Source organism: Pseudonaja textilis, chromosome Z, assembly GCF_049901715.1.
Source record: "Pseudonaja textilis isolate UNSWEBS1 chromosome Z, rPseTex1.2, whole genome shotgun sequence".
NCBI classification, from domain to species: domain Eukaryota; kingdom Metazoa; phylum Chordata; class Lepidosauria; order Squamata; family Elapidae; genus Pseudonaja; species Pseudonaja textilis.
Genome location: NC_142008.1, coordinates 88,853,157 through 88,870,846, shown reverse-complemented (window position 1 = coordinate 88,870,846; position 17,690 = coordinate 88,853,157). Strand labels below are relative to the sequence as shown.

The 17,690-nt window shown below is 37.9% G+C and overlaps 1 protein-coding gene across 1 annotated transcript in view; it reads right to left on the bottom strand.

The window, feature by feature from the left end:
- The window catches only part of LOC113447846 (uncharacterized), a 124,673-nt gene that overhangs the window by 30,588 nt on the left and 76,395 nt on the right, over positions 1-17,690 (bottom strand). The window contains exons 44-53 of the mRNA XM_087917191.1: positions 15,956-16,027; positions 14,367-14,489; positions 13,461-13,520; positions 12,088-12,192; positions 9,298-9,366; positions 5,042-5,797; positions 4,174-4,242; positions 3,531-3,587; positions 2,373-2,477; positions 999-1,067 (exon numbers count right to left, since the gene is read on the bottom strand). Coding sequence (XP_087773317.1) covers positions 999-1,067; positions 2,373-2,477; positions 3,531-3,587; positions 4,174-4,242; positions 5,042-5,797; positions 9,298-9,366; positions 12,088-12,192; positions 13,461-13,520; positions 14,367-14,489; positions 15,956-16,027 — 1,485 coding nt within the window. The remainder of the gene's footprint in view (positions 1-998; positions 1,068-2,372; positions 2,478-3,530; positions 3,588-4,173; positions 4,243-5,041; positions 5,798-9,297; positions 9,367-12,087; positions 12,193-13,460; positions 13,521-14,366; positions 14,490-15,955; positions 16,028-17,690) is intronic.

Here is a 17,690-nt window from a genome sequence, read left to right as displayed (position 1 = left end):
GTAACACCCATTTTACATTGGTTACCAGCAGGCTCTTGAGACCAGTTTAAAATGCTGATCTTTAGTTTTAAAACATACATGGTATAGCAACAGGTTACTTCAGACAATGGCATGGCAGAATAGAATCTGGCCAGCTGATTCGGGGAATGCAAGAGATCTGCATCCCACTTTATAAATCTCTGCCCCACAGAGGTAAATGCAGCTCCATCTTCCTGGCTTTTCACAGCAGATTAGAACACTTTGAAGACTTTTACTTATCTTGACTGAGGGCAGCATAATAGGCTTTAAAAGAAATCCTATTGCATAAATTGCAGTTTGTCCTAACTGTATTGGTTTGCTTGCAATGTCCATTGCCCAGAGTTGTCTGGGAGAGGGCTGACTTAGAAATGTAAACAAACACAGTATTTCTGTATAGTCAATGGCAACAACTTAAAGCACTTTTGTACTTGTGGGTTTTGCAGAGCTTAGGGGGCAAAATTCGATATCTCTATTGCTTCTCTGAAACACAAAACAATAATCAAACAAAAAGTTAGCTATTTTGCCAGGGGCATCATGATTGTGGGTATTTGGGGAGTTAGAACATGCAGTCTGAGAGGGTTGTCTGATTCTTGCCAATTTCATGTTGCCTATAACACTGGAAAATTCATAGTACAGAAGCATTTTAAACACAAAGTAAGCCAGCATGAGAACAAAACTACTTTTTTCCTCCCATCCTTTTGATTCTAATTTCAACTTCTTGCGGGTTCCTTAAAGAGCCCGCACAGGGAAAAGAGAAACAATAACTTTGTGGGAAATTAGAAAGTAAAATATAGTTTGGGTATAGATAACTTGTTTCCTGCTTCCAGTCTTCAACATGATCCCGAAATTTTAGACTCATGTTATCATATTATATGTAGTATCATAAAAATATTATTTGTTTTAATTGAAATGGTCACGCAAAAAATATTAATATATCTGTACTGTTATGATTCTTCATTCAGTTCAATGCTTCAGCTTACCATTTTTCTGGTTCTTCAAAATGGCATTTACACTTCTCATGAATGCGTTCTTGTCCACCATCCCATCATCTGCAACAAAGAAACCAAAAGAAGAGATAAAATGAAACAATCCTGGATTGAATTCTAAAATCAAAGCACCAAAAGGCAAGACAAGAAACAATGGTTGGAAACTAACCAAGATGAAAAGCAACTTAGAACTAAGGACAACTTTTCTAAAGGTGACAGCAATTAACCAATGGAATAAGTTGCCTTCAGAAGTTGTGGATGTTTTATCTCTGAAGGCTTTCAAAAGGAGAGTGGACAACCATTTTTCTAAAATGATATAAGATCTCTTGTTTGAGCAGGGGAAGTGATTAGAAGGCCTCTTAGAACTCTTCCAACTCTATTATTCTATGTTCAATCAACTGAATTATCTTCAGTTTCAGGTGAGAACAATAAAACAGAGTGAAGAGAAGGAGAGAGGTGAAAGTAGACCTATGTGTTTGAGATGGGAAAGAATAAAGTTTAGTTCAGCTTTAATACAAATTGCTAAGTGTCTAAGAAGAGGATAGGCAGAAACAGAAATAGCTCCTTATAGAAAAGGATCTGTGCTACTTTAGCACACAGTAAATTCTTGAGCTGAACTCAGCAATATGGTAATGTAAATCGCATTATTGTTCCCAAATGGAAATGAACAATTGGGAATAAATGTAGCACCATAAACGTCTCTGGAGATCCTCAGTCATCCAGGTCATGGTTGTCCCAAAGGTGCTTTTTCAAGAGATTAGGGTCAGGAAGCTGAAGAAGCTTCTTGGATAAGAAGCGAAATATCTTCAAAGAAAAACCAGAAAGTCTAGTTGCCTCTTGAAAAATGTAAGACCAGGTGAAAACAAGGAAACAATAATAGATACTATAGCAAAAAGATGAAGGATAGAGCAAGCAACTCTTGAACTGAATTAATGACCCCTCTGTACTCCCCTACCCTTAAATAAAATTCAAACGTAATCTGTAGGAATATTTTCACAATCCTTACTTGGAGCTTGACAGTTGTCATGCAAATAAATATAAAATGGTCCTCCATTGTGATTTTCTCTCCTTAGTCATAAAGGACTATGGGTCGATATTTTCATTTTGTGAGTTTCCATACTTCCTATCAGAAGGTTGCATTTAGCCCCTAAAGATAGTGGCTTAATTATATACATTGCAAATTCTCAAATAGGCATAAATTTCATTTTCTTGCAAGGATTTGGTTGTTTACCTGGGTGAGTTACAACACAAGTACTTTAGCTACCCTCTAAAGTCTTCTCTTTTTGTAAAACCATAAAAATTATTTTGTGGAATAAAAACCAAAGGTTAGATACCAACTACTCTGTTCAAATGAACAAAGGAACCAACCATCTATTGAAACGTGTTTAAATGCCTCGTATAGTTGTCTGTTGGTTAAATAGATTCCCATTTCTTCCAAGACTTCATCCAAGCTCTCAATATCAACTTTAGTTTCTGTAAAAGAAATATATATATAAAAGAAAAAAGCAATAAAACATTTTATTAATGTTTTATTCGAGACTTCTGGCTTGTACTTCTGTAAATGAGGAAGCTTTTCTTTCTAGAGTGCTTACTGTAAACAAAATGTTTGTGACATTAAGGGTAGCAGAGCTCACTGTGATTCCAGCCCTGACTCTGACACCAGATCAGATTGTAGCTGCTCAGAAGATAAAATTACTGTTCCTTAAAAGAAAAATAAAGATAGCATTTCCTGATAAATACAGAGGAAATGAAAATTAATGAAATTCTGAAAAGTTTGAACACAATTGTTAATGGGAAAGAAATGAGAAAATTTGGAAATGAAAGTTATTTGCTTGTGTGTGTGTGTGTGTGTGTGTGTGTGTGTGAAGGAACATAAACAACTGATACATTATTTTAAAAGCATTATTTACTACAAAAAAAGTTGTATTTATTTTCAAATTCTGTTGGAATAGTAGGTTACTTTCACAAGGCTTTTTCCCCTCAGAATGACAAATTTTTGAGAGAAAAGATGAAGCATTGTTTTGCTCAGAAGATGTACCTGAGGTTGGGTAATTTGAGTCAGTGACAATCTTCAAGAGCAGCCCTATGTACATTCAGGAGATGATCAGGCATGAGTGAATGAGAGCAGAGCCTCATGTTATGGGTCTAGATATGGGCTCAACAGGCACACAGCATGAAGAGAATATACTTGACGGATAGATAGGAAAACAAATCAATTATAGTCAAATCAGAATCCACTCAGAAATCTATGTGGCTTCTGCTCTGATTATGTTAAAGCCTTAAATTGTCGTTAGAAATCTAGCTTTCTCCTCAGTCATGGATTAGGGTAGAATTCTTCTTCTTGCTTTATTATTTATGTATTATTCTGGTTAAAGAAATGTTACCGTACTGTGTGCTCCACTTTTTGATTGAGATTTACCACAAAGAGAACTGTTGGTTTATGTGAGTCTGAATATGTGCATGAACGTGAAGACTGTTATTTCCCTCTCTGAACTTGCCCTTTTTAATCACCCTTATTTTTACTACTTTTTGTCCACCCATTTACTATTATTTGGGAGATCATTGGAGCTGTTTTCTCTCTCTCTTTGTAGCTCTTCTAAGCCTTCATTCTCTTTGACTGCTATAAGAAAGAAGGAAAACTTTTCCATCTTACCTCTTTGAGTTTTAATCCCAGTTCCGGCTAGAAGTTAATGGAGTTAGGTTGAAGTACCCAGACAAACTATGATATGAAAGGAAAAGTCATAGATCTTCCCACTCACATATCCTGTTAGATGTCATAATAGTCACAAATCCCATACAACATTGCGGGCTCATTTATCTATAATTATTGTTTTGGCTCATGTATTCATATTCATGAAATGGCTCACATTTTATCATGCAAGTGCACATTTGGGACCAGTTTACTGTAGATTTCTTCCTTACATGAATTGATTTAACTGAAAAACATTGTGTCAGCCTCCAATGGCTCGTCTACTTAAACAAGTGTTATTGTAGTCACCGAGCCATAAAATAGTCTAGGGAGGAAATCAATATTTGGAATAAAAAATTTACAGGCAGAGTAAAGCCCTTTGCTGTTTGGGTCAAAGGCAACGTAAAAGAGTAAAAAGAGGTTAGGAGTGTGTCTAGAAAAAACCCACATCGTATATTTGTATGTTGTCTTTCAGCTTACCTTCTGGAGGTGACCTTTGAATCTCATGAACTGCCTTTAAAAAGTCACAGAGGTTCACTGTCCCATCAACTGTAAGGGGGAAAAAAAGAAAAAAAAGTAGCAGCAGCAAAATGTTATTCTCACAATTTTTGCAGTGATTTATAATGGCTGACAATAAAAAGAGTTTAGAAACCTTTTATAAATACAACTATTCACAAATTATCCAATCTAGTTAAAGTATCTTCTGAAACAGTTTTGTCTGAAAGCAATTAGGAGGAGGCCAAACTGATATCCATATGAGATAGTTTCAGAGATTCAGCACTGTTATCTAAAAGTAGCCCTGCATAGCTTCAACTCCTTTTTCTGCCTGAAAGTAGAACACTAGAAATGGTTTTCTACCTAGGTAATCTGATAAGACAGGCTGATTTTAGGTGAAAGAAACAGTCCCCCCTCTCTCTCTCTCTGTGTGTGTGTGTCTCTCTGTGTGTGTGTTCGTGTGTGTGTACAAACATACATAGCCATTTACTTATATTTCTATTTTCGTGGCCCCTGAGCTTCACAAATGACATGACACTGGTGGTCTGATATAGTTGGAACAGAACATTTCAGCTGTGTCCTTTTTTATTGTTTTGGATTTTTAAAGTATGAAAGCAAAAAATGATATTACTGAAAACCAGAATTTTGTTTTCAAATGGCAATAGAGATCACTTTGGGAGTACTAGGATTACAAAACAGTTGAGAAGGGCTGCTTTTATATTTAAAGTACCTTTTCCCATCACTGAGATGATGGGAGCCATAATCCAACAAATTTAGGAGAATGTAAAATTGTAATTTATCTTGCTAGCAATTTAAATACTTCTGAACCAAAAGTCAAAATATAAATACTAACCATTTACTTTTGACTTTAACAAGGCCTCCTCCAGCTCTTTGTCCCTCAAAGAAATGCCCTTATTGGCTAAAATTGCACCCAGTTCTTCAACAGCAACCTTTTCTTCCTGGGCAGCCATTTTCTCAACTTTAATAAATATTTTCTCTTCCTCTTCCTGGGCAGCAGGTTTCTCTTTCTCGTTGGAAATCTTCTCTTTCTCTTCCTCAGCAGCAGCAACTTTCTCTTCCTCAGCAGGAATCTTCTCTTCCTCCTCCTCAGCGGCAGCAACTTTTTCGTCTTCAACAGGAATCTTTTCTTCTTCTTCCTCAGCGGCAGCAACTTTCTCTTCCTCAACAGGAATCTCTTCTTCCTCTTCTTCAGCGGCAGCAACTTTCTCTTCCTCAACAGGCATCTCTTCTTCCTCTTCCTCAGCGGCAGCAACTTTCTTTTCCTCAGCAGGAATCTTCTCTTCTTCTTCCTCAGCGGCAGCAACTTTCTCTTCCTCAACAGGCATCTCTTCTTCCTCTTCCTCAGCGGCAGCAACTTTCTTTTCCTCAGCAGGAATCTCTTCTTCCTCTTCCTCAGCAGCAGCAACCTTCTCTTCCTCAACAGGAATCTCTTCTTCCTCTTCCTCAGCAGCAGCAACTTTCTCTTCCTCAACAGGAATCTCCTCTTCCTCTTCCTCAGCGGCAGCAACTTTCTCTTCCTCAACAGGAATCTCCTCTTCCTCTTCTTGAATAACAATATTCTCTTCTAGAAAAGCAATGGTTTCTTCTTCTAAAGGTCAACAGGAAAAATAGTGATGAAATAAAAGGTAAACAATACAGCATTTTAATAACTGTACTTTCATTTAATAGGGGAGATCCAGAATGGAGAGTTTTAGTTTAGTTCAGTTTATTGTCATTGCAGCTCATATAACAAAATTAAATGCCATCTTCAGTGTGCATTATAACTATAAAAATAAAACACAAACACACATCTTTCGCATTCTATACAATTGAATTGAAAACCCCTGATATTGCATTAATATTGCACTGTACAATAAAATTCAATATAGTTACTGCTCTGGAATAGAAGCAGTTTTTCAGCCTATTTGTCCTTTTTATTATCCTGTACCGTGTGCCAGATGGTAATAGTTCAAAAAAAGCATTCCCAGGATGAGATGGACCTTTGAGAATGTTTTGAACTTTCTTAAGTCAGTGGGAGCTATAAAGCTTTCCCAAAGAGGGGAGAGGGCAACCAGTGATCTTCTGGGCAATGATGTTAACCCTCTGGAGTGCTTTCCTATCTGCCCCTGTGCAATTGGCAAACCATACAGAGGTGCAGTAAGTTAAAATACTCTCTATGGTACAGAGGTAGAAAGTCACCAGCAGTTTTTCATTCAGTTGTTGTTTCCTGAGAAATCTCATGTAGTATAATCTCTGCTGGGCCCTTTTGACCAGTGCTGCAATGTGAGCGCTCCAGGTCAGGTTCTCTTTTATGATAACACCTAGAAACTGTTCCTGCTATAATCCAGTATAAGCTCCTTGGTCTTATTGGTGTTAAGGACCAAGTTATTGTCTCCACGCCACGAAAGCAACTGGTCCACCTCATCTCGATAGGGAGACTCATCCCCCTCCGAAGACGAGTCCCACCATTGTTGTATCATCTGCAAATTTAATAATAATATTACTGGCATGAGTGGGAATGCAGTCATGCACATAAAGAGTATACATGTATGTATATATATATATATATATGTTTTCTGAGGTTCTCGCGGGTATTTATATGTGGATCTTTGGTTGTTCGGGTTTTCTCCCGCGTAAGATTCAAAGTATCTAGGCAACGTTTCGATGAAGTCTCATTCATCATCTTCAGGCTTCTGTCTCCGGCTCTGTGCTTTTCAGAGTAATGTGAGATTGCAGCTGCTTCCTCCTTTTAACTGCCAGTGGGGGTGGGACTTGATTGGGTGGGGGCTTGGCTGTGTTCTGATTGGGTGGGGGTGTGTTCTCATTGGTAGGGGTTTGGTTGTGTTCTGATTGGTTGGGGGTTAGCCGTGTTCTGATTGGTTGGAGGCGTGTTCTGTTCAGGTGGGGGCTTGGCTGTGCTCCGGTTAGTCTTAGTTGCTGGGGGATTTGAGCTGGTGAGTTGTGATCTTGCTGTTTGGCTTCTAGTTCGTGGTCCTGTTGCATCTTCATAGTGGGTGTCGGTTTGCTTCATGTATGGCTCGGAGGGGTTTGAAGTGGGTAGTGATGCAGCTGTAGTGCAGCTTCTGGTCCATGGTCGTGTCTCATCTTCTGAGTGGGTGAGAGTCTGTTTTCTACATGGAAGTGTGGTGGTGGCATCTTGTGTGGCTCTCATGGGTGTGGGTCTGGTGTCCTTCTTCATGTTAGGTACTCGTCTGTTCATGAGGGCGGGTTTCCAAATGGCTGGAAGGCGGGAGGTGTCATCTCGTTTGTTCATGCTGTGTGGGCGTTTTCTATCTCTATGGCTTCTCTGATTATTCTGCTGTTGAAGTGTTCGGTTTTGGCGATAGTTCTGGTATTTTTAAAATCAATTTCATGTCCTGTGGCTTTGAGGTGTTGGACCAGGGAAGAGGTCGTTTCTTCTTTTTTGATTGAGTTCTTATGTTCTTCAATGCGTGCATTTATTCTTCTGTTAGTTTGTCCAATGTATGTGGTAGGGCAGGCAGTGCAGGGGATTTCGTATACTCCTTGGTTTTCTAATTCGATTTTGTCTTTGGGGTTTCTTAGGATGGTGGATATTTTTCTGTTTGTGCAGAATGCTGTTTTGATGTTGTGTTTTTGGAGGATCTTGCTGATTTTGTCTGTAGTGCCTTTTATATATGGGAGGAGGGCTTTGCTGTTTTCTTGTTCTCTGTCTTGGATTTTGGTTGGGGTTTCTTTTTGGATTAGGTGGGTAATCTTCTTTCTTTGGAATCCATTGGCTGTAAGTACGTTGGTGAGAGTGTGTAGTTCGGTTTTTTGGTGTTGTTCATCGGCTAAGCATTTTGTTCTGGAGATGAGTGTCTTGGCTACTGGAATTGATCTGTGCTGGGTGGTGGTGTGAGAGTGCATGTAGATAGCGGTTAGTGTGTGTTTTCTTCTGGTAGATGGTGTGTCCTAGGGAGCCATTGGATCTTTTGTATACCAAGACATCTAGGAAGGGAAGTTGGTTGTTGGCTTCTGTTTCCATGGTGAATTGTATTTTGGGGTGTAGGCTGTTGAGGTGTGTGAGGAAGTTGTTCAGTTTTTCTTTCCCATGTGGCCAGATTATGAAGGTGTCATCTACGTATCTGAGCCAGAGTTTGGGTTTGTGGTCGTATTTTTCTAGAGCTTGTGTTTCAAAGTGTTCCATGTAGAGGTTAGCGATGACAGGTGAGAGGGGTGATCCCATGGGTGCTCCTTCTATTTGTTTGTATTTTTGTCCATTGTAGGTGAAGTATGTATTGGATAGGCAGTGGTTGGTTAGATCTAGGATGTGCTTGGGGGGGTTGTATTTGTTTTGGATGGCGGTCAAGGCTTCTTTTATTGGCACTTGGGTGAAGAGAACACGCCTCCAACCAATCAGAACACGGCTAACCCCCCAACCAATCAGAACACAACCAAACCCCCTACCAATGAGAACACACCCCCACCCAATCAGAACACAGCCAAGCCCCCACCCAATCAAGTCCCACCCCCACTGGCAGTTAAAAGGAGGAAGCAGCTGCAATCTCACATTACTCTGAAAAGCACAGAGCCGGAGACAGAAGCCTGAAGATGATGAATGAGACTTCATCGAAACGTTGCCTAGATACTTTGAATCTTACGCGGGAGAAAACCCGAACAACCAAAGATCCACATATATATATATATATATATATATATATATATATATATATATATATATATATATATATATATATAAAGAGTATAGAGATATATATAAATAGTACGATATATCCTAAAAAAGAAGGGAGGGCTAACTTTGAAAACGCTAAATTCCCATTTTATCTGGCATAATGTCTGTAGATACAAAATCTCAGAATTCTATTTTATTTTTTAAAAATCTATATAACTATACGTACATCTATACCTATTATATATATTAAAGATTGTTGGATAAGCCCTGTGTTCTATTTCCACACAGGACTTGATGGAGGACCTTCAGGAGCACATTGTTTCATACATGAACCAAAGTTTATTGGTTGTATAATTCAAAGTTGTTACATGAGGCACAATAGCAACAAAAATACACAATTATTTTTGTGTTCTTTTACCTCTCTCAGTACATTGTTAATCAGTTTATTAACTTACCAGGCTGAGGATATGGCTGGAGTGCCCTCACCGACTTCATAAATTCTCCTAAGTTTACTTTCCCTTCAACTAAGAGGAAACAAAAACCCAAAAGAAGTGATGCTGAGAAAGTCCATTTATAGCAATACACAGTTTGGGTTTGTTATTTTATGAGATAGTAGATAAAAAAATAGAAAAATAGATATATCAAAAGAAATATATTTTAATATTTTTAATGAACTTTTAAAAGCACAGAGTACTACTTCCCAAGAGACTTAAGTAGCATTAGGAATTAAAAGACTCATAATGTTTTTTTTCTATTCATAATGAATGTTCCATAAAATGCTGACTTCTTCACTGTAGGACCCATGGGATCGTGATATTTCAAATTAAATCAAAGCAAATCTTTATTAAAGACCAGAATAGACCTTGAAAGTTTGAAGTACCCCAGCCAACCTATCCCTGAAATGTTAATTGCTGTGGGTCATGGGGCTCAAGGGCAATGTATCCCAAGAAAGTATATCCTGAGGAAGACTGCTATACTGTAGCATACAGTACATAAGCACTGGATATATAAATTCCTCAAACTAAACATGTCTTTTAGATGTTATAAACATCTGAAAAATTAGACATAAAAAAGCCCGATTGAAGAATTATTTTACACCATGTTTTAAAAAAACCGTTCTTAAATTATAGGCATTTTCCTGGTTTTCTAATAGCAATACTTGTGCAATAACAAGTATGAAGATAATTTGCATATTATACTTATCCTTGAAAAATCAACACAGGCATGAGAAAAGGCCACAATTGGCAAGAGATAAAAGTATTCATCCGCCAACAAATTCTCCTTTTACTCCCAGTTCCTGTTCATCTGCCTTGAAATGCAGCTATCATCTTCTAACCCAGTTCATACATAATGAAGACCAGTTGCTAGCACAGATATAGACATAGTCATTCAGTCCGAATAGTGCATGCAAAAATATATACAAACTATAGATTTCATATAAAAGTCTACAAGTCTAGAGGTATTCTGTGGAAAGAAACTTATTTAGTTTTCATTCTGTCTGTCTTGTCCCCTCCCCCCATTCTTTACTTCTACAAGGAATACCGTTTCTGGTTTTTTCCATCCCCGCTCCTCTTCCTACTGTCATCATCAACTGTGACCACGTGACCAGGGGTGGGATTCAAATTTCTTAACAACTGATTCTGTGGGTGTGGCTTGGTGGTCATGTGACTCAGTGGTCATAGCTTGTATGTAAATATTATAAATATTGATGTAAATATTGATTTTTTTATAAAAAAAAGAGCAACTTTTACCCCAAAGCAGGCAAAGCAGGCAGGCAGATTGAGTTGCTCACAGAATCACAGATTCACTTAGAGATCTATCTATCTGCAATTGGCTACCTGAGTCTGTCACATAAAATTTGCTAGCAAGCAAACTCACAAAATTAACTCACAACACACCATGTATGTAAATATTGAATTTTTTATTTTAAAAAAGAGCAACTTTTATCCCAAAGCAGGCAAAGCAGGCAGGCAGATTGAGTTGCTCACAGAATCACAGATTAACTTAAGAGATTTATCTATCTGCAATCGGCTACCTGAATCTGCACTGAAAAGCTTCAGTCCTATAAGGAAGGTTCGACTCTGCTTTTAGATTAGCTAGAAAGCAAGAAATCCAAGGATTTCCTGCTTTCTAGTTAATCTAAATCTCCTGGCAGAGCAGAACAGCTGGTGGTCAGAAGAAAAAAAAGGAAAAATAGCAACTTACCAAACCAGGCAAGTTGGATGGCTCACATGCCAGGTAAGAAGTGAGTGGGTGGAGAGGGGCGGGGCTAGACAGTGAAGCGATTTGCTGGTTCTCCAAACTGGGGACAATCATGTGTTCAACATTTGCAAGAAATCATCAGCTGTGCCGCCTGGACAGCTGTTAACCACTGCGCTCGGTGTTTGAAAATCCTCTTGTTTCCTGCTTTTTCAACCTCAGCTGTGCCGTGCAAAGCAGCTGAGGAGGGAAAAGCAAGGAATAAAGGACAGCCTTGAGCCTGGGCAGGTGGGTGGGCCAAACACCGAACTGTTCGTGTCAGCTGCTCTTTGCAACCACAGGTTCTATAGAACTGGGCTGAACCGGCAGCATCCCACCCCTGCACGTGACAAATAGCTTTCTGCTGGTCAGGTCAAATTTGCAGCTGTGCATCAATTTCAAGCAAAGCATTTTGCCATTCTGTCAGTGAGCTAACCAATCAGAGCCTTGCCTTTGGAGTCTGCTGCCAATTGACTCATTGTCGGTGCCCCCAAATGATAGTATCTGATAGATTGATAGTGTCTGATAGGTTCACAAATGAAACATAGCCACTGACCTATCTCTACTAGTATTAAGGCAGGACTTAGTAACTTCTTTCTGGCTAAGAAATATTCTTAAAATTCAATGGTATAATACTGAAATGCTTGAATCAGATGGAACTATAATTTTTGCATGTTCCTTTTTCATAGGGCTGTGTGTCTTGGCGGATAATTAAAATTACTTTGTTAAGTCAAGCAGGAATGTAAATACCCATTTGCTTCTTTCTTTTAAAAAACTTACATTGCTGAATTTTGATTTTTTTTTTGCCATCGTATTTCAGTGATATAATGTTATCTGATATTTCCGAGCTTGCAAATTGTGGGACACGTTACATAGGAGTTGAAAATAGATGCTTTAATCTCAAAGAGAGTGTTTCTCTCAGTAGCCTACTGACACCATCTATTTCAACTTTATAGTTCTATGATTTTGTAAGCATTCAGAAAAGTAATGGCAAAATAAATACTAACTATCTATTGGGGTAGTTGCCAAGGCTTCCTGGAATTCTGCTTCTGTGAGTTGAATGCCTGCAGAGGTCAGAAGCCTGTTCAGATCTTGAATATCAATCCTGTCTCCTGCATGTGCAGATAAAGGAGGCAAAAGATAGGTTCAACTCCTACTTATTTCAAGCACAGAAAAAGAGTAAGAAACTAGTTGTTAACCTTGTTTTGTTTAAAATACCTGTTCTAAAAAGAAAATTAATATAATTTAACTACCACGACTCTGGGAAGAATATGGTTTAGTCTACTTCTCGATAGCTAAATGTCTATGGAGATTCTCAGTCATCCAGGTCATGGCTGCCCCAAAAGTGCTTTGCCTGAAGAAGCTTCTTGAATGAGAAGCAAAACATCTTCAAAGAAAAACAGAAAGTTCAGTTGTTTCTGGAAAAAGCAACTTTGGGTCTACTCCTGTATGTTATTATGTGCACTATAGATTCAATTATTTATGCAATTCCAAAGGTGCTTTACAAAGGCAACTGGACTTTCTGGGTTTGTTTTCTTGAAAACCATTCACTTATCATCCAAGAAGCTTCTTTAGTTCATTTCAATGTTTGTTTTAAAAGAATTTCACTACATTTAGTCCATCACTTTATTCTCTTATTCTCAAAAGCAAAACAGAAAAAAAGAGAAGGAAAAAATAGATTTGCAGCAAAGCATAGGCTCAATTTCCATAGCATGAACAAAAATATGTTTAAAAAAACTATGATGAATAGAACCACTGGGGGTTAGCTCCTAAAACAAGAGTATATAATCTTTGTGGGAGGGAGGCTATCACTTGACCTTCACTTGCCAAACGGGGGCCATACTACAAAAATGCACAGAGTCAGGACCAAAGTACTACCTCATTTAGGATAAAAATGGAATTACTTTTAATATTATTCAGCAATATTTACTTCCTCGCCCATCTTTTTATAAAATGATTTTTTTCAACTACAAAATTTCAAGGTGAAAATATAAATTTAAAATTAATTACAGTATTTTGCATAAAGTATATAAGCAGATGAAGTATATGATGTTCAGGTTTTCAAAAGTTGGGCGTATTGTATTTTCAGCTCCAAGTTAAAACAATTTTTAAGAAAATGGCCCTTTAGTTTTTGAACTTTAAAAGCTGCACATGCTTTGTCTCTGCTGAGGACTATTTTAATGCCTTTAACTTTTGCATTTTTTTTACACTAGAGTTATCATTTTATTAAATCAATTATTTCACAAGACTGGAATTATAGAATGCTTCCCCATAATTTAAAAAGAGTAACTTTATTTTTTTAAAAAAGGAAACAAGGAAATGTAAAGGAGACCAGATAGATAGGAGACCAGATCCATTCCAACCTCCTGATTCAACTTACTTTCCAGCTTAAAAGGCCGTTTCATGAGCATAATGTTTTGCAAAACATCCTTCATATCCACTTTGTCAATACCTGCACACAAAATGTAAATAGCATGAGGAGCATCAAGGAAATTGGAATAGGGAGGAAGGAAGGAGTGAAAAAATATAGCAATTTTACTTCTGCCCAGTTTTTTTAAGGGTAGCCAAATAGTTCTTCAGTTCATATTGACTTATAAACTTGTAAATTATTGGTTTGTTGACAGAAAATACCAGCTAGAAATATAGGGTGCCATTAGCAGCTCCTATCTGATGAGTGGTACGTGTAAAATATCAGAGACAAAAGGAATGTTCTCATTAATCTCAGATCAGGGCCTTCTTAGCAGTATTATGGACCCCTGGGCAAAGCAGCGTGCAGGGGCCCCTATGACAACTACAGGAATAAAAATGTAGATGGTTGATAAAATTAAACATTTATCTGTTGTAAGACTGTGAAATGCTTGTTAGTAAAGTAGCAAATTAATTCCCAATCTTTGCATCTGATTTCTTTCTTCAGATACCAAGAAGTGCAGGTGGGAGTTGGAAACAAATAGAGGATTAGATGTCATGTTAGTAAGAATAGTGTTGGAAGCTTGGAAGCTGAGTAGTTTCCTGGCTGATTCAATAATTCTGAGCCAGGTATTTTGTTTCTGGTTTTGAAATCCTTGAAGAGTTTGGAATGGATCTACAAAGGGATGAATTTGAAAGGATCAGATTGTTTTTCTCAATGTGGGAATTCCTGTTAATATATTCATTAACTGAGTAACACAATAATTTTAATGATTCTGTTTAAAAACTGGCCTGAAAAAGTTGGGATTTAAAAGTCTTTGGGGTGGGGGTGGGGTGATCTCCAGGGCAAGTGCAAATTATTCATCGTTGTTATAACTGCCTTTTCCATTCAACTTACCATCAAGTGTAAGGAGTTTCAGAGCCTCTTGAGTTTCTTCTTCTGTTATATTGAGGCCCATTCCTGTCAGGCTGGATCTCAGATCACCAGTTTCAACCATTTGCCCTGATATCAATTTACAAAAACCATCCAATGTCACAAGATCCAAGATTCATATTTCATAAGTATCAGTATATCATTGCCAACTGGCCTGGTGGTTTCTGCTACCCTTCAACTCCCCAAACCCAGCACCTTGGAATGAGAAAACAAACAATTTCACTAGGGGGGTTCCTACTTTTAGCCATTAAGGATTAAAATTGGTAGAAGTAGATAGATGGGTGGGTATCCTTCTACATGGACTTATTTTCAAGGTTGTGTTGCACCTACTAATATTGTACCAAACATGATATCCTGACTAATAGTTAATTATGTGTCATATATATATTACAATGTCAATCAGAATAAAGTTTAAAAAGCATACTATTAACCCATACTTAGAGGTTAATATAGGATCACTAACAATCCCATCATAAGCAGAAGTATATAGCGTATTCTTCCTTCCTAGTAAGGTTTCTACTTACTGCTGTATTCAGATTCATCTCTAAAGTGTGTTGATTTCAGTTCCTGCTAGTGATTGGAATCAGTAATCTTAAAATTTAGCACCACTATTTCAAGATCAGGGTGATAAAAGCCTGAATTATTTTTTCTAATATGCACCTCTTATGAATTAATTTCTACATTAAAAAGAATCCAGCATCAACTCTTTGAATAAAATCCAGGACACAAGAAAGCAACAAGACATGACACGTTATAATGATTGCAAAGAGCAATTCAGCAAGAGGTATAAATTGGGCAACAGGTACCCAATGACCTGAACTGCAAGCGCTTAGCTTAACAACAGCTGCTGAAGCACAAGAGAAGAGGATAATTACTGCCACCTGTTCATCTTTGAGAGCTTCCCAGATATATCTAATTGGACACAATAGAATGCTTGATTCTATGGGCTGTGATGGATTATATTTTTACTTGTATTCTTTATTATATTATAAATTATTATAATTAGGATGTTTCCATGGAAAATATGCTGCATAACGAGTTTTTTTAAAAAGTTACCTCTCTAGTAATTTAAATTCTACACCTATTCTGCAAAACAGCATTCCCTAATAGAACTATGAACCACTAAACCATTTCACATGAACAGGAGTAGATAACATTGTCTTTATGCTGCCAGCCCACTAGGAAAGACCCACTTCCTGCCTTTTGAGTCTACTTTGGAGCAGGAGGGGAGGGGAGCAAAGGAAATGCCCAGTTTGCCTAATGACTCAGAGTGGAACTTGAAAAAAAGCAAACATCCAATTCTTACAACAACAAAAAATTGTCATCTTTTCCACAGTGGCTGTAACCACAATTATAACATTTTTATTTTGATCATAAATCAGAAAATAAAGTATAAAATTTACACCAGTTGCTACATCAATCAAAGCTATAAAAATACTTTACTCGTTGGCTGGCAAATTTAAGAATATCAACTCCAGACTATCCTTCAGTTTATTGTAATTTGAATTATAATTTCAAATTGCCCAGAGACTTACCTCCTGCACTTAATATGAGCTTCATATTCTTCACCCCTTCCATCAAATCACTCAGATTAACTTTTCCATCCTCTACAAGACAGAGGACAAAGTAATTAACCCAGCTGAACAGGAAAGCCTAACTGAGGCTGCTGTTACTTACATCTCAAGAAATATGCATAAAAATAACAGAACTATTTCTGAAACTGGAATTCTCTGGAAATGTTAGAAAAGCACATTTATAGCAAATGTTAGGAATTATAGCCCTAACACATCTTTGAAAAGTGGGCATATGTGTGGTAATGTGCAGAAGACTGAATCAACAAATAGCATTTTTATTTTTATTTACAGATTAACAGAATTGGAAGAGATTGTCGTATTTTGTAATAATACTCCTAACACGTGAGTTCTCTGCACACAAACTGCTTTATTTTTCTTAACTCCTCCCTTCCCGTTCCTTCATACTGTGTCACCTGAAAATATGTCTCTCACTACTCTCTGTCTAACATTGGTTCCTCTTCACAGTTAAACATCAACAGGTTCCGTTTACCTTACACCACATCTCCCTTTTCTAGAGAACAAAGGGTAGACTACCTTTATCTCACCAGACCTTAGAGGATTATTCTGCCTCTTTTGTTGAAGGTCTGTTCCTATCTAAATCCTGTAGGGAAGAAAATGTTATTATATAACTATTCACTAATCCAATACACCTAAACTGTGTTTAAACTATTCTGCACCTCAGATTTCTTACTGAACTACACATCAACATTAGCTCTTTTTCACTTTCTCAATTCACAGATTCAGTCTCTCTGATTAAATTATAGCTCTCCCAGACCTTGTCCTTGGGGTAGCTGTCACACTAGGAAAGTTTTTAAGTATTTTCCCAGGTGATGTAGAAACTTGCTCACTGTTTGTCTCTGGCAACTCCTGCTGCTCCACCTCTCCTTCTTCACTTGCATGTGTGTGTAAGGGTATCAGGTGCTGACGATTGCGTCTCACCACACCTTTAGGTACATCCACCAGATATGACCTTGGACTCGTGTGATTCTGCAGCACAGTCCCAGATTCTTTTGTATCGGTGACCCATATATGCTCTCCTGGTACCAAATCACTAAGAGGTTTTGCACAATGTCTCCTGTTGTAGTATTCAGTATTCAATTTCCTCTTCTCTCTCTCTTTATGAGCAAAATGGTCAACATTTGGCAATGCTAGGTCTAGCTGAGAGGGAAGAGTCGGCACAGTGGTACGAAGACGTCGCCCCATAAGCAGCTGAGCCGGACTGAACCCCCTCTGGAGAGGGGTAGCTCTGTAGGCAAGCAGGGCCAGATAAGGGTCGCTAGCCTTTGTCAAGAGACTTTTCACTGTCTGAACTGCACCTTCAGTTTCTCTGTTACTTTGTGGAAACTTTGGACTGCTAGTAACATGTTTGAACCCATATGTGGATGCAAAATGAGAGAAATCTTGGCCAGAAAACTGTGGTCCATTGTCTGACATCAACTCCTCTGGAATCCCATGCTGGGTAAAGATTGACTTTAGATGGACAATGACATCAGTTAACTTAGTGTTTGATAGCAGTGCAATCTCGACATATCTGGAGAAATAGTCTATCACAACTAAGTATGTTTTCCTTCCAAATACAAACAAGTCAGTCCCTAACTTTTGCCATGGTCTTTCAGGGCACTCAGATGTCATGAGTGGCTTTTTAGGATTCTGACGCTCTTGAATACATGTCCTGCATTTGAGCACCATTTCACTG